Below are 23,672 nucleotides of genomic sequence, written 5' to 3'. Positions count from 1 at the left end.
CATTGTCATGAGACACTCTTGCAAACAAAATCACGGTTTAGTAATGTAGCGTGCTTATGGGAAAGTAACAGTAATCGAATTACTTTTTTGCAATAGACATTACTCGTTGCTTGAAAAAAGTAATGTGATCACAGCCCATCTCTGCTAATGAGTAATAACAAGTAGCTTTCAATAGTCTGTTGAGGAGGTGATTGTAAAATGCTTTGTGGGAATCTTCAATTCAAGCACGATACGGCTCAAAACTTCCAGTAGTAGCTCTTTATCTTCCATTTAGAGCTGAATTTGTTCATTTGCCACATAGTAAAGAGTAAAATCATCTCAACACCCAAAAGCTGTGCTGTGCTAGAAAAGCTGGCATTGCAACAGCTGACCTTAAAAACAAGTTCATGTTTTTGAAGTTGTAGATTTTTCTGTGATTTTTTTTCACAGAAAACTTACCTAACATACCATACAGCCACACGCAAACAATGCAGTCTGCTGAGCCTTTAAGCAAATTTTCTAGTTATAGAAGTTAATAAGTCCTCATATTTAACATTTTTCTCATTAGTTGACACCTCAAACCAGTAAAACTTTTATGCAGCACATTCAGCATGGGCATCTAGATGAGAGAAATGATGAGAAATTGTCATGTTGACGTGGATATTACAGAATGTGTGGTGTTGGAAACTCTAAATGGTCCATATTCCCTGTGATTTGAAGATCAAACCTTTTATAGTTTGCCCGTTTTGGCTTGGTGCTATTTATAGTAGAGTGACAATAAAAGTGTAGTTACTGGCTTCTTGCTAGTTGGTCAGGATACTACACGTTACCACAATAGTTAGCACAGTTCCTCATTTAAGACGTACCATGTCCTGAGACAAAGTATAAGTGGCATTAACAGAAGTGGAAACAAATATTTAAGGGATACACATAAAATCTGAAGGAAAGGGAGGAATAGTCAAACTCCTTCACAGATGCAAACACAATAACTATACTTAGGTTTCAGTTCCTCAACTCCTCTTTTGTGTCTGCTGTATGTTCACAGAATTAGATGGAAGTCATATTATTATCAAAACTGAAATTTGAACAAGGCTGTGCTGTGTGAGACACTTGGACAGTGTTGTTGAGCTCTTAGTGACAGAGCCTCTGTGTTACTCTAACCAAGGCTGTTTGGCCAGCTGCCTTTTGAAAGCGTCACACTATTGAGGCAATGTTTAGCTGAGGAATGTTTTGTGCCAATTATTCACGGAGTTAAGATCTTTTCTGTTGCTCAGATTGAAATCCTTCTTGACATCATCCTCTTGCCAATTGTAAAGCCCCCTCCCCACTTTCTTCCCCTTTTGCCATTTCCAGAAAATAAACAGCATGCAGATTTTATCTGGGATTTTCATGGTTACCATTTTGTTAATGGCAGCCTGGCCTCTCGATGAGAGGAGGAACATTTTTGTGGGGCACGGTTTGGTTGTTGTAGCAACGTTGTTGAGGGCTGAATGAAGCAGATGTCAGAGTGATCTATCAGCCAGCAGCTCCACACTCCCACTGCTCACTGAGGAACAACGCTGCTGTGACACCCTCTGCACGGCACCACGGCTGTCAGTAACACCCACTTTGCTCCAAACTATCCTCACAGTAACCGCAAAGCTTGAAATATGTGCATTAAACATAAAATGAATTCCTGCTGATAATTCTGAGACATTAATTTACCCAAATAAACCATGACAAGAGCTGAGAAGCACGGTTTTACATGAAGTCACCCATGAACTCTGATACAGATCATTTTAATAACATGCGATTTTTGTAACTGAATCAAATCTCATGTGATGAAACTTGAACAAATCTAATTACACAATTTCCAGAAGCCAAATTTTATTTTAAATTGTTTTGCAAGTGAAATGTAGTTTCTCATAAAAAGATGGGAGTATGACATATTGAGCTCAAGAGTGATTTTCCTCAAGTAAAAATTGATTATGGTTGCGTGTTGTAATTATGTTGTTACCATCCAAAGTAAACTTAATACAAGCTGTGACATTGTGAAACAATCGTATACGCAGAAGCCTTGTTTTAACAAAGACTTGTTTTATTGGCGATGCTTTGGAAAAGAACCATTTTATCTATAATCGTATATTCTAAACTCAATGTCTCTGATTGGTGGAGTTACTATTACCATAGATGTTTAAACTTGTCGCAATCTGGTTCAGAAACCGTGTACAGCCATGAGTGTAGCACTGCACTATACCAGTACATAGACTGCACTTCACTCTACACACATCACAAACTATAAATATTTAAAACTTATTAGTATAAAATATTGTTCTGCAACACTATAGTAGCTAAAAAAATTAAATTCAAGAAGGCTGATTTAGGAAGGCTGGAAGCTGTGGAATTTGGGACTGGCAGTAGTTGTAATTTCTTTACTTTGAAAAGGTTTTTTACCTTTGACCTTTTTCTTTTTCTTTTTCTTTTTGATGCAGATCAAAATTCTTTTTATGGTCATGATTCACCTGATAGTTGGCTGGATACGTTCAAAACGGATTTTACACGGAGTTTCTGAAACTTCAATGGAGAAAATGAATAGGAATTTATAATATAACTTATAATGAAGCTGAACGATAACACAAAACTAGAATCTGTGCCACAGGCATTTCATAGTTGATTGATGTTGCATGCTAACAAAATCTGTGTTTGATTTATTTAGCTAAAGGGTTAGCTAAACAAGCTACCTAGCTAGGTAACTAAGGCATCAGTCACACAGGTCTTGGGGCCAGTAACCCCCTGACAACTTCTAGCTGCAAGTGGAAAAAGTCTAAGTAACCAACTGAGTGGTGAATGGTTGCCCGAGGTTGCTTGATATCACCATGTGAAATTGGTTGCAAAGAAAGTGCTGCACCAAAAACTTCCTTGTGATTGCTTTGGTCACTAGTAGACTGCCATGGTCTCCCATAGTTTGCATGATTTGTCTGCAAGCACTTACAAAACTTTAAACAATTGAGAAGGTATAGCTAAAACTAGAAGTGGAAAAGGTTATGCTAATACAAAAACGTCGAGAGCTTTTACTTTTAAGGTGAATAGTCTCCATTGGAGGTCTGTGTCACACTTTTTCTAGAGTAAATGATGAGTGTTTGAAGACAACTTAGTCTTCCATGTGACTACTAGTGACCATAGCAACCTGCTAGCGACCAAAGCAATGGTGAGGAGGCTTTCAGTGCAACACTGTATACGTCTTTTTGATCACGTTCGCCTTAGTGACTGCCAGCAACCTCTAGCATCCATTCACAACTGGTTGCAGTGTACGCATTTTCCCCTAACGACCAGCCAGGGAATCAGCGACCCTTATCTAGGCCTGCTTAATTAAGGAATAAAGAAGCTTGTAAAGTTCAGATAAGATGAAACTGTAATGGTATTTTTTTTAATAATACAGACAAAAGAAACATTCATGGAACACCTATCCTGAAGGTAATATTAGCATTTTCCTGAACACACATTTCAGTGTAAAAGAATTATATTGTGCTAACAAGGATAAAGGCACATCTTTAAAACAGTGTTTCAGTGAATGATTTCATAGTTCAAAAAACCTCTGTACATTTGAATGGTTAACAGGTGCATCGAGGGAAAATTGCCACAACAATTTAAAGATAACTCATTCAACAACGATTAGCCATTGTACCATTTCCATCTGTGCGGATGTTTCTGTAGAGGAGAGTAGTTGTATATGTGTTATGATTAGCTTTGAAACATGTCAGACTAATGGTTTTTTATCTGAATAATGGCATATACACATGGGAAGTGTCATCCATTAAGTGATTATTATATGCAGTGGGGTGAAAAAAGTATTTGCCTCTTTCTTGACTTCTTAGTTTTCTGCATATTTGTCACATTTAAATGTTTCATACATTAAACAATATTAGACAAACAATTTTTAAGTTGTGTTTTAATTTATTGAGGGAAAGAAAAGGTTATCTAAACCTACCTTGCCTTGTGTGACAAGGTAATTGCCCCCTAAACCTAATAACTGGTTGTGCCACCCTTGGCTGTAAGAACTGCAATCAAGCATTTGCGATAACTGCCAATGAGTCTTTCGCATTACTGGGGAGGAATTTTGGCCCACTCTTTGTCATTGTCCTGCTTCATAACTCAAATGTGCTTGCAGTTCAGGGCATGAACTGATGGCCGGACATTATCCTTCAGGATTTTCTGGTAGAGAGCAGAATTCACACTGTTCCAGACCATCACACTACCACCACCCTGTCTGTCTGCTGGTATGATGCTACATTTATTTTTACACAAAAAGTAACAGAGCTCAAACAGAGTAATATTCCACAGGATATTTTCCCTACCCTAACCCAAGTCTTGGAGATCATCAGGGCATTTTTGGCAAATCTGAGACGTGCCTTGCCCAGTCTCTTTCTTATTGTTAAATCATTAACACTGACTTTACACACAGACTCAGATTTTTTTTTACCTATAATAAATCAAATCATAATTTTTCTTTGTTAGCTGACCCGAAACAAAATCTGAAAGTGGACAAATACTTTTTCACAGCAGTGTGTGTGTGTACCTGTTTAGATGTCTTTGTGGGGACCAAAAGTCGGAAGTTTACTTTACTTGTATACTTGGGGACCAAAATGCCCATCCCCAGAGGATTGAAGACTCAAAATGTGGTTTTAGTGTCAGGGTTACAGTATGGTTAGGTTTAGGGTAAAGGTTAGGGTTAGGCATTCATTTTTCATGGTTAGGGTAAGTGGTCAGGGAAAGCATTACGTCAATGAGATGTCCCCGCAAGGATATGTGTGTGTGTGTGTGTGTGTGTGAATATACAGACATACAATGTACCTCCTGAAGGTCAGTCAGACCAAAATGTTGTGACTAAATAAACGTGTTAGCAAGTGTGCAGGACTTATATTTAAATTGTAGTGGGTCATTTCCTGAAATCAGTAACACACACAGTTACTAACATAAAGGGAAAACACATCTTAAACAAAGATGGGAAATAAATAAAGAAATATTTATATAAAAATAAACTCTTACAAAATATTTTCTATTAACCAGCAACATGGGGATTTAGATCTGGAAGCTTGCATTTGCTCCTGGGGTTAACTACAAATGTGGCTGCTCGACCACACCTTTCCAGACAACTAGCAGCAAAGTGAAGAGGAAATGGGACAGAGAACAAGTAGAAAACAATACTATCATACTTGACCCATAATCAGTAGTTTAATGTTCTGCTGTAGTTTCCCAAATATTCACTATTGGTTAGTTCAGACTGTTTGAGTTTTTATATCCAGTGTTTAAGTCTTCAAAAAAAAGTAACAAAGAAAAACCTTAAGTGCCCGTTTCTTTTTTCTTTTCTAAAAACCGGAATCTACACCACCAAACCTTTACTAGATTTAGTTGCAGTGAATCTTCGAAATGATCAGTAGTTTTCTCATCAAATAAATTATTAGTCGATTAACAAAAGAAAAATAAAATAAAATAAAAACCTGTTAGGCCTACTGTTTAAGGTGAGTCATGCCAGTAGACCAGTACGGCCTGTGAAAACGTTAAGCATGCAGCACAAAATGTCAATCAATTTAAAACACAAAAAGAACATTTGTGAAGCTGATAGCTCAAGTCCAGTGTCGTGGCAGATGTCCATTGGCATCATTATAATCGACAAAGTTGAATGAAAAAGCTGTGATTGCTGTAACACAAGGGCAGCAAGGCAGTCTCTCCACAGATACTGAAACCCACGAACAACACAAAGGAATGTCCAGTAAACATATCTATTTACAGGTATACACTTCTGTCCTCTCACTGCACGTGTTGCACTTGACATAGCAGCACCACAGGAACTTGCAGTTGCACTGCCAAACACGCGAGTACTGATGTGTGTTGTATCCCCGACCACAGCACATCAGGTCACAGCTGTTGGGCTGCTGAGCTGTTTTGTTACACAGACGGCCCTGCGTCCCCATGCTTCCGGTCAGAGGGTCAGCCTCGCAGTAGTTGGGAGACCTCTCGATGTAGACTAGCTCCATGTCCTTGGGCTTGCGGTAGGAGTGTGGTTTCTTGATCTTCAGGAAGGCGGGGCGCTTGTTCCGCCTGGCGCGCACAGGCTCCACGTGAACAGCGTGGTTGTACTTGTCTTTGAGCATGTATCCCAGCTGACGGAATTTGGGGAGTGTCGTCCAACATGTCTTCGTGGTGCAGGATCCAGAAACCCCATGACACTTGCACTCTAGGTGCATGCTCTTCTCCAGGACCTATAGAGGAAAAGCTCAGATGAAGCAATCTTTTCAAACTTAAGCCATTGAAAAATTGTTATTTTATAACTAATGCATGCCTCCTGATAAAAGAAGTGTGCATAATTTTTGTCATCTTATACAATTTCGGTAGACTGTTTGTTGCTGTATTTCCATAATGAGTCGGTGGGGCGGGGGAGTCTAACGCTTCAACAGGTTGAGACAAACATTTTCTAGCATTCCAAATGAATACAAGCATTCCAGGGATCTCAGAGCTGCTACAGTATGTCAGTCTATAGCTACCAGCAATACATGTGCCATTTTTACGAGTCAGGATGAGCTTCAAAAGACAATCTTGAGTATCCGTAGTCGTTGAAATGAATTGAATTACAGTTTAGGAGTGGAACCTTTCAGTGTATTTGTTACTACAGCCAGGGGACTCTGTCTGTGCTTCTGGCTGAATGACATCAACTTACCCTTCTTCCTCCTCACTGAGTGGGAACCCTTGCATGCATTAGAGAAGCCTCACCCTGCTTTTTAATTATTCTACTCTGATGTGGCCTCAGACTTTCTGGAGTCTCGTGGGGTAATTGTCAAAAGCCTTGGATGCATACAGCTTAGTGTGGTCATGCCCCCGAGACCCGGCAAACATTTAATTCATGGAGTTCAGTGAAGTGAAATCCCAGTGAAGATGCCATTGTTTGTCTAACAGAAGCCCCGTAAGCCTCCTGTGGCACCTTTTACACTCTTGTTTATTCTTCTCAAGAAATTGGAAGGTTGGCACTCAAGTCACACAGACTGACATTATCTCCAATTAAACATGAAAGCTTTCCTACAATAATTACAGAGGTATCAGTTTAGTAAGTGTATATTAAGAGATCCACGCACTGTATCACATTGTGACTGATGTCAGGCCTAAAATATGAAGCCTCATCCCGAGAGACTTCGCACAGCCTTCTGCAAACAACATTTTAGATGCATTCCTCTAAAGTAAAGCTGTGCACACAGAGAAATTTTGACAAAGATTTGCTTAGATTTTTCATTTGATGCATGTAAGGTAAGGGTCTGCAGGAACTGCTATTTCTGTCTTTAATACATAGAAATTAGGTTTTCATCAACTCTATACACATCCTAAAATAATCTCATCTCATGGTCAGTTACATGATCTGATGCATGTCATTGAACAGAAACGAATATTTGATTCAGTTGAACTGCATAAAAGACTGAGCAGGATTTCCTTTTTATTTTTGTTTGACTACAATTAACTTTCTTCATATCTCTTCATCTATTAGCTTTTAATACTATTCTAGTACCAAAATGCCATTAAACTGCAAGAAAAAAAAATTGAAGCTAAATAGGTCCTGATACATTTTTAATTTGCCTGTGTGTCCAACCACAGGTCTAAAATCAACTACACTAGAGAAATCTCAAGAGCATCCTCCATAATGATGCATTTGCACAATGTTGTGGTCATTATAAAACCTTAGCTTGTTGAAAATGCAAATATTTCCTAAACATCTTGGAGTTCGTATTACCGGTTTCAGAAAAGTTAGAGATTAAATAAAGGAGCATATATTTTATCTTGACAAAATTTCAATGACCATCCATGTGTGGACATAGTCAGGGCATAACAAAATTCAGTAGGATTTATTCTGGCTGAACCATCAGCATTTATATAAAAAATTAATGCAGGCTATTCAACAGTTGAGATACCAGAGCAAGCAGCAACCTCTCAGGCTGAATAGTAAGGCCAGCGTTGAACTAATGTTCCTTGAAATTCTTCAAAGGTCAATCAGTCTCCAAAGACTTGAAATGCCCAAATTTTCAACAGAATAATTACATCCGCCAAACCATCAACCTGTCTATTAGATCCCATTACTACTGTTCAAAGAAGCTCTACCATTTATTAATGCTTCAGTCTTTATCTGTCTTAATGGACTATGTAGTGCAGGCTTTAATTAAACCACTACGTAAAAAGTCATCACTTTAAACAGCTGTCTTAGTTAATAGTATACTAATATCCACTCATTTCTATGGTTGACGTGTCAGCCTTCAATAACACTGACCACAATATTGTATTAGAGAGATTAGAGCATAAACATAGGTATCAAAAGTACTGTGATGCAGTGGTTTGAATAATGTCTAATAGACTACAATTTCTTCATATAAATATGGAGTCTTCTTCATACATTAACTTAATTATGGAGTTCCACAGGGTTCTGTGCTAGGACTCATTCAGTTTACATTATACATGCTTCCCTTAGGCAGTGTTATTAGAACAGCATAGCTACTTTTTCATTGTTATGCAGATGATGCCCAGCTTTATCTACCCATCTACAGACATGTCTTAAAAACATAAAGACCTGGATGACCTCTGATTTCTTGCATCTAAATATAAACGGAAGTTATTGTGCTTTGCATTAAAAATCTCAGAAACATATTGTCTAAACAGAGACATATTCTGATGGCATTACCCTGGGCTCCAGTAACACTGTGAGGAATCTCTGAGTCATTTTTGACCAGACTATGTCCTCCATTGTGCAACAAACAAATATTTAGGACTGCTTACAGCATGCTGTAGTGAGAATACTGACACTGATATTTCTCCAATATTAGGATCTGTTCACTAGCAAAACTGAATTTAAAATCGCCTTCCTCAAAAGAAAGGTCTTGAATAATCTGGCACTACCTATTCTATCAATAGAGCTCCTTGCTTCAGATCGCTGGTTTAATTGTGGTTTCTAGAGTTTTCCTAAATAGAGTGGGAGGCAGAGCCTCCAGCTTTCAGGCCCTTCTGTGAAACCAGCTCCCAATTTGCATTTTGGAGACAGGCACCCCCTCTACTTTTAAGATTAGGCTAAAACGTTCCTTTTGAATAAAGCTTATAGTTAGGGCTAGACCCTGAATCACCCCTTAGTTGCTGTTGCTTAGCTGTATAAACACTCTCAATGTGCTTCTACGCAACTATTGTGTTTAATCATTAGTTATCTGGCTCTCTTCCACAGTGTGTCTTTTGTCCTATCTTCTCCCCCAACACACCAGAAGGCTCGCCTCCCTTAGCCTGGTTCTACAGGAGATTTCTTTGTGTTGAAAGGAGTTTTTCTTTCCCGCTGTCTCCAAGTGCAGTGTCATAGGAGGTCATCTGAATGTGTAATCAATACAGTAAAATTGAATTAAATTGAAATAAGCATGCTCACAGCCTTAAACAAAAACATTTATCTTACTCTATAACTATTATTTACTAATTTACTTCATAAGCGCTGTACTGGAGACAATTTTAAGTATAAGTTTAATTCAAACAGGCACTCAGCAGGCACTGCCCTAATTTGTTCATCATTTATGGTGCTATAGAACAGTGCTTTTGATGCAGATGAACACAATTCATGGTATAGCGTCTAGCAAGTGCTACTGAATAGGTGTGAGCATAAAAGGAGAAACATTAACATCAAATACAATGTTTCCATCACCTCAACGAACACACTAAATGTTGTGTGCAGGTTGTCCCACAGTGCATCTGCTAGCTAAAAGTATGGCTGCTTTATTTCCAAGGAAAAGAATACAGTGCAAGATAACTTCACTCAGAGATGGAGGAAGAAACTAAGCTTATGTTTAAAGGTAAGGATTCTTCAGTGGCATTTGATAAAAATGGAAATATTAAGCTTACAAGTTCTCTTTTTTAAAATCAGATTTCAGGTCTGACATGATGTAATGGTTTTCTATATTTGTCTGGCCCAACAAGAAATAATCAAAGACCCTGATCTATAAAGTGTTCAACAAAGCCCAGCAGGATTCTCCCATTTCAGTGCAGCTAGCCAACAGTGAAGAAGCTTACTTACTTACTTTCCAATTAATAATTGTTTCTGTCACTAGTTAGCTAACATAAACTGGTGTAGCAGTATTAGTAGTAACCAACCAACCTACTGACAGCAATTTCTTGTTTTCTAGATACTTGTTGTTAAACTCTGTCTCTCTTCCACAGCATGTCTTTTATCCTGTCTTCCTTCTCTCTCCCTAACCGGTCGCAGCAGATGACTCTGCCCCTCCCTGAGCCTGGTTCTGCTGGAGGTTTCTTCCTGTTAAAGGGGGTTTTTCCTTCCCACTGTCGCCAAAGTGCTTGCTCATAGGGGGTCATATGATTGTTGGGTTTTCTCTGTATGGATTATTGTAGGGTCTACCTTACAATATAAAGCACCTTGAAGTGACTGTCGTTGTTATTTGCACTGTATAAATATTGAAAATTGAATTGAATTGTCCGTACTTGACAAGATGGCACTACACATGCTCTAAACACCATAAAAATTTTTAAATCTAGCTTCATGGACAGTGTTAAATCTGTGACATTGTTTTTAGAGTTGGACACCGTGGTGTAAATTAAGGTTAAAGCATGCAGACTTTCATGTCCACTTTAATAGTAGGAGCAGGATGTGCCTTTGATGCCTTCCAGTGCTTTTTCAATGGACTGTTTTCTTGTGGTTCAGTTTTGAGGACAGTCTTTTCTATTGATCAGTCGGTCGTCTGGCTCCTTACTGCTGTCTGCTGCTAATGATATCAGCATCGGGGTAATGCTCTTCCATATCAAAAAAGCAGTTCGAATCATCCACAGAGCAGGTTATAGGAACATACAAACTCACAATTTTGCAGTCTGAAATATTGAAAATTGCCGAACTAGTGAAATTCCAAACAGCACAAATTCTATTCAAAGCAAAAACTAAAGAACTGCCAGGTAATATTCAGAGTATGTTTTTTTTGAAAGAAGGAAGTTACAATTTAAGGGGTTTTTGTAACTTCAAAACAGGGAAGGTACGTACTACAAGAAAAAGCTTTTGTGTTTCTGTGCATGGAGTGAAACTGTGGAACAGTTTGAATACGGAATTAAAGCAACGTCCAAACATAAAACAGTTCAAAAAGAGTTAAAAAATATGATCTTCTCGAACTATAAAGAAAGGGAAAATATTGAAATTAAGTGAATGTCTCTATTTAAAAAATTTCATGATGTGATTTTATATCAGAAATCTGTTCACTGTTTTATTACAGATTATATCAGTAAGAAAGATGACAAAATATTAACTGCTAACTTCTGGCAAAGGGGTGGGATTAAATAAGTGTGTAATTCTTCCCACTCCCTTTCAACATGTAAATGAATCAGGACGGTAGCTATGTTGAAATGTATTGACTTTTGTATAGTATTTTTTTCTCTCTCTCTTATTTTCTTTACTAAATGTACCTGTATATTGTTTACATGTTTGAAATAAATTAACAATAATAATAATAATAATAATAATATGGTCGTCTTGGGTTTACCCTAATTTGTTTCTTTGAAAACACTATTACTTCATGAGTTCGTGTTCTCAAAATGATATTTGCACTAGTTTTGCAATGACCACACGATGCCCTCAGTGGCTCCTGATAATGAAATTTCTATGTAAAAAAAACAACCGTTTTTTACCTTCATGTTGATATGAGCCATTAAGATTTTAACAAAGACTAAACAGTAGGAACCAGTACTATATTTTACAGTGGGGCAGGTTGTCCATTCATTGAAATGTTGTGTTGTTATCCTCCACTTTGCATGTTAAAGTGTCCAAGATAGAAATAACCCTCGATGCAGATGTGTGTGACAGATAAATTTGTGTATGCATGGAAGGAAAGTACTGTATGGGTAAATAAGGGGATGAGGTTCACCATTTTTAATGCCAAACCGTTAATTCTATTTCTAAGATGAATGTGTTTGTAGAGCTCACTGAAGCTTACGACAGAAAACCAATAAAGATTAAAGAAATAATCATTAAAACCCTTGTTTCCATGAGAACATTCTGGTGTTTTGGACACAGTGTTAAAAACACAATAGATAACAACAGATTTCAGTTTTAAGCAGATGTCAAACTGCTTTCACAGTTTTGGGAGACCTCTGTGCGCCGCTTGCAGGTAACACAAATGAAGGTAATAGAACTCAAAATGTGGGCAAAACAGCATTTTCTCCATAGACATTATATTGGAAAAGACACATGAAGAATGTAGAACATGCAAAAAGAAGACAGGTATGTGCCTTGTTGAGCAATCATTATTAAACTGAGTGGGTGCTATCTTTGACTCAAGTATACTCAAACAACTAAAACTTGCTGCTCTCGCTGCTGTGGGTATAACAAATTCTAACATTTACCTCATCCACCACTCTGTGTGCAACTGTTGTTTGAGTTTCATCACTTTCAGATACTTTCTCTGATTTTTTTTCTCCAGTTTAATCAGAGAAAAAAGTCAAAAAAGTCTCGTTTACAGTTTCCCTAATAAAGCCCACATTGTTGTTTCTTCTTGCTATTCTTCTTGTTTAATTGGCAAAGTTACATTTTCTCTGTACACACTACAACACCATGTTAGCATTTTCAGATTTTTGTCTTTTTAACAAAGAACTACAAACTCTGAACTGCCTGTAGGTGCGGATATGGAAGCGTTTGCCTAATTACATGTGTTGGTTGTAAAGAGTGCTGGATCTGATATCAGTTATAGTGTGAGCAATCCACATTACAACTGTTAGTAGTTACATTACAATCAAGCCATGCTGCTGAATCAGGTTTCAGTGCTGCTGTCAACACTGATCTCAGGTTGCTTCGCTTAAAAGCTGAACCCCATGAGATCCATGCAGGGAGTGACACAAACTTTAAACTTAACATCAGTTGGCCTGAGGTATTAGGGGAGCAAATGTGGGCTGTTTGAAATCGGATTGCCTGCAGACTGCTGTCATGTCCAGGCTGTACCCCATTAACAGCATGTGAGACGGTGTGTATGTCATTTCTGATTTGCCTACATTGTCTTGCACATTGTGATATACCGTTTGCATGGCTTTATTACAACCGTGCATGAAGCTCTGTCAGAACGCTTGCCGTCAGGTGGTGACGATGTATAAACCTACCTTGCGTCCCACTTCATTGTTGTGTAAATTCATGAGTGTCCTGGCGCTCTGCTTGATCTCCCGCGCATCCACAAACACCTTGGAGAAACTCAGTCCATAGTGGATGTCCGCAGAACAGCCACCCCACTTCCAGCCCTCCTGCTGGTTGTAGAAACCCTGTTTCTCCTTGTCACAACCGCAGCCACTCAGGCTCCCCTGGGTGCAGGCCGCTGTGACTGCATGGGCGACCCCTGCGGCTATGATAGCGTAGGTGAAAGCAGCCTCCTTACTGCCTGCGATAAAGAGGAAAGACATTTCTAATCACTATCACAGACAACAGGATTCACTATTTCAGGCACTGTCAAACCTCCTTACATACCTTTCATAGTTGCCTCAAACCAAATCATGAAATACACAAGCCGAGCCAAGTCCCCTTCATTAATCAAGCTCTCTTTAAGCAGATAAACTTCAGCAGGAAGCGTACCTCTAACAGCTCTAATAGTGAACACCTTTAATAAAGGAAGGTATTTTCAAGCAACTTGTATTGAATGTGTAATGAAGTATGGTTAGGTGGGATACTACTGTAAGTGCAGGAGTAATTACACTAATTCACTGATCAGATGAGCATAATGAAACAGTAGAGGCAGATCAGAGATTAAAAGCTCGGGCATCGGCTTTGGCCCTTGTCCCAGCCGCCATCTCTCCAGGATCCACCCTGCGGAGGGGAATCTGAGAGGCATGCACAACCTCCCTACGTGGATGGATTTCCACTCCATAAATCCAAGTTCTTCAGCTGTAGTTTTTTAATTAAAGGCGGAGATCATTTCTGAGCACATGGGAAAGCATCCAGAAATGGCCAATAAAGTCATCATATTCAACTACTAACTTCTTAACCTCTGCCAGGTGACCCGTCCCAGGTTAGGGGTATTATTTAGAGGCATTTTGACCTATATGGGACAAGCAGATGAGATACCTTTAAAAGAAAATCACTATATGTAGTGATGTAATGTATGAGACTTTATTTGAAAGGTAACATTTTGTCCCAGAACAACCCAACAACCCAACTCTCATCAGGAGCTGGGTTTTGCTTCTGTCATATTGTAACACTTGTCTAACTGTAACCACTTCTCCTTCTGCGATACCTTTCTGCAGTTCTAATGCTTAATTCTAGCTCTAACAAGTCAGTTTCAGTGCCTCACCCTAACATGTAGTTTAACTTAAAGCTGATCCTCGTCGCCCTAACCCTAGTCACTTGTTTTATGTAAATAAAACTGTGTAGTAGATCTTGTCTGCCTCGTTCTGATGTTCATTTCAGGGTTCCTGTTTTGTTTTCTTTCCACTGAAGCCCTGAGTGACATTTGCCAGCACATTCGTTGTCATTGACTCTACTCCAGGTTTAACTTGGTTTATTTTCCTAACCACATACTTGTCCCCCTGGACCTGTCCCAAATGAGCTAGTGGATGTTAAGAGATTGAACTGCCACAGAGACTTTTCCGACATTGCACAGCTTGTCTTTATATGCACACACACACACACACACACTTCTGTGCAGCTGTTGAAGCTTGCTGGAGCACATGCACAATGAGTCCTGATTCTCACTATCAGTCTAGGACCATCTCAAAGTAGATGGGACATCACAGAAAGCAACATCCTGGCTTTACATTTGTGATCTAGAGATATTTTCTTCTGTCCAATCGCTTGCCCGTGCAGCCAAGAAAGGAGAAGCCCGTACTCACTCTCTACATCAAGCAGCCAACTTGGTGGGTGGGGAGGATGCTTGAATCTAATGCCAAACTACTGTACCCTCCTGCATTGCTGCCAACAATGATCCCAAATTGGTGTATTCTGTCAGTTATCAGCATTCCAGCTCACTGAAACAAAACAATAGATTCACATAGACAAGGTGTTGGGGAGCCGGACCCAAGCAGCCTTTTGCAGTTGTGCTTTTCTGAAAAGATCTGCACTCATCTTTACTCGCTGACTTTAATCTGATGATAAAGAGTGCTGCTCTGCCCTGAAGCACTGAACTAAAAATCATTCTACATACAGCGTCTTTTGCCAAAGCTGCAGAACCGGGAGGTAAATTTGTAAACCTAGAAGTAAGTACTTGTCTGAACTTGAAGCTTTGGGAGGTGTGGGTGGGGGAGAGGGGTGTATTTTATGAACATACATGAAGGCAGTCGCACTGACAGTGGATAAAAAAAGAAGAAGAGAGCATGTAGGTATGTGTATCTTGCAGCCGTCAAATGCATCACATTAAATAAGTGGTCAAAGAAAATGGGTTGGTGCACTCATTCAAACCAGTATGTCATGCACAACGCAGCAACCACAGCTCAGCGTGAGCTATAATTCACACAACATGAAAAACGACACCCTCAGCTCTCCGTCTGAGATGACAGGCTGAACTTAAAGGACAGGACAGCAGAATACCGGCCTTTAAAAACTCATTTATCCACAGTGCTGTCTCTGGAGCGAGCATCGCCTCCAGCTTTGTTCCACACACAGGATCAAATCAGGGGCTTATTTTCCCACTGAGAGCAGACGCAGTGCGCCTGGGCTTCAAACTTACAGACATCTGTCCAAGTGTCAGAGTTCGAGTTCCTCGGAGGAATGTCTCCTCCAAATGTTTTTGGAGAATTAAAAGCAATTTTGAACAATCAGTATCCAGCTTACTTCCCCTGTATCTGCTAGAATGATACTGGAAATGTACTAAAGATAACACACAAGCTAAAGAAAATATTGTGTAATAATTATTTTATTAGTTGACATTTATTCACATATCTGTTTTAAAGGGTTCTCACTATGTAAATGGACTGGTTCTTATATTGTGCCTTTCTACTTGAGCACTCTATAAATGACATTCGCACTCAGATGGAGACATCAGGAGCAACTTGTGGATACTTTAACACACAGACAGGAGGAGCCAGGGATCGAACCACCAACCTTCCAAACAGCAGATGACCTGCTCTACCTCCGGCGCTAAAGCCGACCACAAAAGAACAAAGCTTACAGACATGTAAACTTGTTGTTTAATTATCATGCTAAAATCTCTGGTGCAAGTTCACAACAGCAACAGCCTCCAGGCACTTTAAATGTTCAGGTAAGTCTCTACAATAATAGAGAGAGAACCTCAACATTCAAGCAATTCCCTGTGAGGAAGAACTCCAGTAGAACCAGGCTCACAATAGAACCAGGCTCACAATAGAACCAGGCTCACAATAGAACCAGGCTCACAGAGGGGGAGTCATCTGCCACCAGCAATTTTTTTTTTTTTTTTGGGGGGGGGGGGGATGAATAGAAAGAGAGAAAACCCCAACTTGATCGCCCTGTGAGAAGCACTTGGTGACAGGTGGGAGGAAGAACTCCCTTTTGACAGAAAGACACTTCTGGGCGAGAGGCAGCCACCTGTCTTGATCGACAGAGGGGAAAGAGAAGACAAAAGTGGGGCTCAGAGACACAAACATTTATTTCAATATCTGCAGAAAATCTTAACATTAATGTGATGTTAATAATAATAATAGTGACAAACTATTTCTACTAAAAGTCCACCTGAACCAGGTGACAAGAGAGATGGAACCCTTTAAAGCAGGCAAAGATCAATTATTTTTACAGAAGTGCTTTAGGAAATTAGAATATGAGTATTACTCAGATATAGATACAACATTCAGTAGTGTTATGATGGCATTATAATTATATTTAGTATTATTCTATTTATATGCCACTGAAAGACAAAAGCCAACCGCCCCCCTGAATCAGCCTCTACTCCTAAACTGAGCGCGTCACTGAGGTACAGCGTGTACAACTACATACCCACTCTGAGTTCTTTCCCGAACACGGTCCTCTCCCCCAGGGCTGAGCAGTTCCAGCGGCCGTGCCTGAACTGAAACTGACACTCATTGATTCCCATCTGAACTCCTTCCCCGATCACTATGATCGCGTCGGGTCGACTCTGACAGATAGTCCTCTGACGCGGGGCCAAGCCGGGGATCTTGTTACAGATGATGCTCGCTCCCAGCGCCACCACCGACGACAGCCCCCTGCGATGAAGGTGACAGGTTAGAAATGTGGCGTTTCCCTTCTGCGGCTCTTTCTGAGAACACCACGTGTGAGTGGATGCAGGGGGGGCAGGTGCGTGGGATTCTGTAACAACACATGTACAAACTGAAACCATAAAAGACCCCAGCACCCAGCAGACCCCGGTGTGTGTGTGTGTCTGGAGAATCTCCCTTTTGATCTGAGACACGAACAACAGAACAAATATACCTGAGCACTCACCCGATTTTCAGATACACTATCCCGAGGCACAGGAAAAAATGGAAAATCCAGCGCCGCGTATTCCTGTTCATGGTACTCAGCCCTGCCGGTGGATGAACGCTCCGCTGTTGCAACAACACCCAGCTTTACTCCTCCTGCTGAGTCCCGCAGGCTCTCCAGGTGTTCAGAGCCCCGCGCGTAAATATACGATAAGTCCAGAGTGTGTGGAAGTAAACGCGCCCTGCTCTCATCTGGTGACAGTGCGCTGGAGGTGGCAGCCTGCAGGGGAGCATTGGGGCTGTTGTGTACAGGTAAGGCAGCTCGGCTCCTCGGTGATCAGGCTCAGTGTGAGTGTGTTTGTGTGCGTCTCTCTCTCGCCGTGGGTGTGTGTGTCTACCTTTTCTACTAGGGCGTGTTCTGTGGAAGATCTGCCTCCGAGCCGCTCACACACGCTCTCACACAGCCTGCAGGTACACGCTGCGGCTCCCGCAGACCCGTGTGGTAAACACGCGGAGCCGTCACGTCCTTACACTCACACGCGGCGGCTCATCCTAAACCACAGGTCACCCGCGACACCGCAGACTGGCAGCCGGCCGGGCACCGTTACTTTTTATTTAGCAGTAAAGTAAAAGCCCCTCCCACCGACACACACACACACACACACACACACACACACACACACCTCAGCCCAAATGAACGGATTACGGGGCTCACTCTGTCAGACTTATATATATATATATATATATATATATATATATATATATATATATTCCTTTGTCATCTTTAGCTGTGCGTAATATGTGTGCGTGTCTTTGCGGTCATTTTGTGTTTTTGTAGTTGATTGTGTGTCTTGGTAGTCATTTTTTTGCACCTGCAGTTATTTAGTGTCACTGTGGACATTTTGAGTCTCTTTAAAGGTTTTTGTCTCTTGGCAGTAGTGTTTTTATTATTATTATTATTATTACGTTAGGGTTTTTGTTTATTTGTTTGTTTGTTTGTTTGTTTGTCTTGTTTTGGAGCTATTTGTAGTCATGTTGTGTGTTTTCCAAGATGCTGTATCTAGTTGTAGTTGTTTTATGTGTACAGTCATTTTAGACTTGTGATGTCATTTGTGTCTTTGTGCTCATTTTGAGTCATTTTGTAGGGTTTTTTGCGTCTTTATCTGAAGTCAAACGGCATCATCTTACAATCATAATATGAATATGAATGATTGAAAACGATATGAAATTATGTTTGTATTTTGTAGCCGTTTTGCATGTTTGAATTTCTTTTCATCTGTTGTGTTTTCGTTGTGTCTTTTTTTGCAGTTTCTCACTTTGTTCTTTGTCGTTGCTCACATTTTGTTGAGCTGGTTTTGCGTTTTTTAGACCCCAATTCTCAGTCAGTCAGCTGTCAGTGTCTTTATTACATTATGAACAGTTTTGCGGCAAATGTATTTACATTCAGGTCCGTGTGCAACTTTTAATTCATTAAAGCTGAAAGGTAAATATTTTGACTGAACATTATTTTAACATTGGTCATTAATAGAGACTGCTAAAGAGCAGTCAGTCCCCCTTGAGTCAGTGCTACACAGCCAAGGACCCCCGAATGAATTTCATTACTTTAGTTATTTACTTGAATTAAGTGCTTAGGCTCAGTATAACAGTGGTTTTAGGATGTTATTTTCCCCCCAGTTTTAAAATTTGTGGTACTATAAGTACTGGATTTCTTTGGGGGAAAAAAAATCCATACAAAGCCAGAAATTCATTAGATGGCACACATATCTGTTCATCAGTTAAACCTTCAATTATTTTCATTGCACAAGCGGATAAATAGTGGATACAATGTAAATATGAGTCTGAGGTGTTAAAGTGAGATTGTTAAACTGTGAGCATGTAACGTTCTGCACAGTAAGGTTCAAACATCAAGAACACTTTTCTGAGTACCGAGGAACTTTATATTTGAACGTTTGTCATTTTGGATGCTTGTAACAGCGCATTTATATTATGTGTTTTCGAGGCTGCTTTTACTTAGTAAATAAGCAGAGAATTTTACCCACCAGAGAATAATGGAGCATTTGAGTTGAAGTCTGATCGTCAAACTAAATATTTTGAAACAGTTAAAAAGCAAATTCAGTTGGAAATTCAAACTTCAAAACTGGAAAAAAAATATTTAAATAAAAAGTCTTTGGCTTGTCGTGCAGTTTCTGTGTCATGGGGGAAAAACAAGCCTAGAAACATAACTTAAGCCATAAAATGTTTTATTTGTTTAAAAACTGTCATTACAAGCACATCTGGTGTGGAGCCGTCAAAGCGCTCTAGCGCCATCTGCTGGCACACATGTGAACCTAACATTGAACAAAAAGCTGTTTTCGCACTTCTACCTCCAAGTAAACAACAGCACACACAATGGTGGGAAATGCTGCCTTCATCGTTAGTGTGCAGAGATTTCCTAACTACAAACACGTAACAAAGAAAAAACCCAAAACACTACCCTACACCCTCAAGAAACTTGAAGAGAAAACTTTGAGTAAAATTCAACTGAAATGTGCAAAATGATAAAATCAAATATTTATTTATTCAGATAATTAATCATTAAGGAAATGTGTTTGCTATAAACTGAATGTGCATCAACCAACTAAGTCTCATCTGACCAGATGAGATTTTTTATTGACTGTACAGTAAACAGAACCAGTGGCTGTGTTATGCTGTGTGTGAGATTATATTTTTAGGGCAGTAGTGCTCAGTAAATGGTTTGAACAGCACAACAGTCATTCTAATCAGATTGTTTGGGCTTCCAAGTCACCAGATCTTAACCCAGCTGAAGAATTATGGACATTTTGCACAGAATTCTCCATCATCACAACTCCAAATAGCAGAAATATTTTGGAATAATGATGCCAAGATGCACCCTATCCCCAAATCTAAAAGGGATCCTTGGATTTCCATTAAAAGAAGCTGGAGTCAGCACATCACTGCAAAACTGGGGAAAAGATAGGACGGGGGAAAACGCTTCAGCAGGAATTTGCACAAAGTGTAAAAGAAGCGTAGGTTAACTGGCGAATCTAAATTGCTCTTAGGTGTCAATGTGAGTGTGAATGGCTGCCTGCCTGTGTTAGCCCTGCGACAGACTGGCGACCTGTCCAAGGTGTAGGGCCTCTCGCCCTGTGGTAGGTGGGAGAGGCTCTAGGCCCTCCCTGTCACTGAAACTGCAGGTGAAGTGTTTTTTCCCCTTTTGTCTTTTAAATATTACCTTAAGGACCTTTAGATTAGTTCCTTCATGTACATTCATAGCACAGCACTCCACTTTGTTTTAATTACTGGGTCAGATTTTATTGGGAAGCTCAAGAAACACAAACAAAACAAAGTTACGAATTTATACATCAATCCACAGTCCAGCGTCCAACATATCAGAGCGTATTAAAAAGAAGCAACAGGAAAAAAAACGTATCCGGAAAACAGATCCCTTTTATAGGTGTGGAAATACAGTCCTAGTTCATCATTCTGCTGCTCAGGTCACAAACAATACAGATACACAACACTGTTCAACATTATTATCATTTTTTAAAGTCAGTTTTGTCAGCTCTGTAATACATTAAGGACATACACAGGACAGAACCCAAACTGCAGTCTGCAACAAGAAATGAACCAAGAATAAAAACAGAGTTATAAGAACATAAGGAATACGAGGTGTTAACATATAAATATGAGTATATATGTTAACACCTCATAAATACGATAACACAAAAACTCTTACATTATGAAAATTATTCCACAGATGAAGGAGAGCTTGAGAGAGTCCACTCTTCAGGGAAGGCAATAGATTGTATAGTTATCTCCTAAAGAGGGCAAAATCACTATCCTAAAACTACACAATCTACTACCTCACACTGGACGAGCAGCAGAATACAGAGCAACATCTGAATCCACGAACACACCGCTGAGGGAGAAGACCTCCGGAATCCACACAGGGACCATTGAGATGTATGCTTGGCACTTTGGGAAAGACAGTAGGTTGAATAGTTATCTCCCAGTGTGGGTATGACCCTAAAACTATACAACCTACTACCTCATCCCACTGTGCACATGCTGTTGGCTTTAACAAGGACCCGACTGATCCCAGAGATGTGAAGCAGTGAAGCCTGTGGAGACAGAGAGCACGGTGAGGAGACAAACACCAGAGGCTGCAGTGAAAGAAAGCCGAGTATACCATCTGCCCACTGAACTGCAAGTGTCCTGCGCAGCTGGACGGTGGCTCTACATCTGCCTGCCTGTTCATGGTGCCACATGTGACCACATCACAACGTTCAGATTGGATTCAAATGCACAGCTTAGTAACCTTTAACAGAAGGTAATGTTTCAGTACCTTCCCTCGAGCTGAGTGCTGAATTGGCATCAATGTGAACACTTGCAGGACATCCACCTGCAGACCAAGTCCACTGAGCCAACAAACAGACTCCAAAATGCAGAGTTTTGTGAACAATGACAGTCACCAACAGACTGATAAAGATAACAAAACACACAGAGTGAACCATTCCATCATTATACTGGACCAAAAACTGAGGTCACACTGTAGCCCAGGGGGGGGGCAATCTCAGTCCATGAGGGCCGGTGTCCTGCAGGCTTTAGATGTGTCCTTGATCCGACACAGCTGATTTAAATGGCTAAATGACCTCCTCCACATCTCTTGAAGTTCTCCAGAGGCCTGTTAATGAACTAATCACTGACCCAGGGTGAGATCTAAAACCTGCAGGACACCAGCCCTCGTGGACTGAGATTGCCCACCCCTGCTGTAGCCTATCCAGAACACTTCATGTAGATCAGGGGTGGGCAACTGCAGGCCTCAAGGGCCGGTGTCCTGCAGGTTTTAGATCTCACCCGGGGTCAGCACACCTGAATCACATGATTAGTTCATTAACAGGCCTCTGGAGAACTTCAAGAGATGTGGAGGAGGTCATTTAGCCATTTAAATCAGCTGTGTCAGATCAAGGACATCTAAAGCCTGCAGGACACCGGCCCTTGAGGCCTGGAGTTCCCCACCTCTGATGTAGATGGAGACTGCAAACTAACATGGTGGAGGTCAAGCTGTGCCAACACACCATTTGGTTAATTTCAGTCCCTGCTTGTTTATAATAACAATCAACTGTTCATTATGGGATGTTGCCACAACATTCCAGGGGGAGCCTGTACTCTGTGAGTAAACGGACAGGAGTTGTGAACTTGCTCGCACTGTACATTTCAACTGACCAGCCACCACACAGAGCTCACACTGAATGCAGGGCTGAGGATACACGAGTTAAAAATTTGAAAGAGAGACAAAAAGTTGATGAGGTATCTACGCCGACAGGCTGATCTGTTTAATTCATTTCTGTTTTTCTTCAGCAGCAGCAGACCAGTTGTTAGTGGAAGAGCTAACACAGAAAGCTAACAGCAAACGTTCATGTTACACCTGTGACAATAACCTTTCTGTGGACCTCTGCAAATAACATTCTGAGTCTCTGCTGCAGAGCGAGGACTGCAGCTTCACCAACACTGGTACTGGGTTAGAACTGGGTAATCAGTAGATACAAATGCCAGTGTGTTATCCCAATGCAAGACCCCAGTCAGCTTCTTTGATGACAATTCCAATAAAGTTAAACAGCGAGGTGAGTGTTGACAAAAAAGGAGACGAGCAGTTTTCCTCTGAGGAAATTTTTAATGCTGAAAATGCACCGCTGTCTTTAACTGTTTTTCCTAGTTTATTACACTTCTGGGATTTATTTAGTTTATACTGCCTCACAGTGAAACACTGCTGGTATTATACATTATTGCAGGTTCAGATTAACTAACAACTGTAAGAAAAATTAGTCACAATCTAATTACATTTTTCAAAGAGAGATTACAAATGTTCTTTACCGCGCTTTGTTTTCTCTTTCACCCTGAGCCACATGTCCTGTGCCAGCCTATCAAACTGTGTGTGCACAGCTGATTAAAGTGAAGGTTGTGGATATTATGACAGTGTTTTGGGGACATTGTATCTTAAACTGCAAAAACAACAACAAACCTTCAGCATTCTTTAGGGTCGAGTCTAACACGCGCATGATAAAATACTTAGAAACTGCTTGGGATTACAAACATCTTTACCAATGACTTGCATTGCTTTACTGTGCGTGTTGATCAACCTCATCACAAACAGGCAGCGCCTGTAAGGTGGAAGGTATTTTACAGCCCAAAGACACGTCGACAGTACACGAAAGTTGGATACCGGTACCATGACATCACCCAAGGAGAATGGGAGGGGACAGGATGATGGATATGACTAAGAAACTGAGGGACACTGTGTGTCCCTACAGTACAACGACTCTAACAGCAGAGTT

General features: G+C 40.4%; 1 protein-coding gene across 2 annotated transcripts; it reads right to left on the bottom strand.

Moving 5' to 3' along the window:
* Positions 1-1,825: 1,825 nt before the first annotated feature.
* wnt7aa (wingless-type MMTV integration site family, member 7Aa) lies at positions 1,826-17,966 on the bottom strand. Of its 2 annotated transcripts, XM_085272887.1 has the most exons (4): positions 17,360-17,966; positions 16,895-17,121; positions 13,105-13,376; positions 1,827-6,218 (listed from the first exon to the last, which is right to left on the bottom strand). In XM_085272887.1, the coding sequence occupies exons 1-4, from the start codon at positions 17,428-17,430 to the stop codon at positions 5,739-5,741; spliced, it is 1,050 nt and encodes a 349-aa protein (XP_085129013.1). In that variant the 5' UTR covers positions 17,431-17,966; the 3' UTR covers positions 1,827-5,738. The 2 variants fall into 2 exon arrangements, with proteins under 2 accessions (XP_085129012.1, XP_085129013.1); XM_085272886.1 differs by having other exon boundaries at positions 1,826-6,218; positions 16,895-17,966.
* Positions 17,967-23,672: the final 5,706 nt, after the last annotated feature.

Source organism: Mchenga conophoros, linkage group LG5 (genome assembly GCF_057382185.1).
Source record: "Mchenga conophoros isolate Kocher_MC1m ecotype Shallow Benthic linkage group LG5, M_conophoros_male_GT1.1, whole genome shotgun sequence".
In the NCBI taxonomy this organism is placed as follows: Eukaryota; Metazoa; Chordata; class Actinopteri; order Cichliformes; family Cichlidae; genus Mchenga; species Mchenga conophoros.
This window is presented reverse-complemented; position numbering and strand designations above follow the sequence as displayed.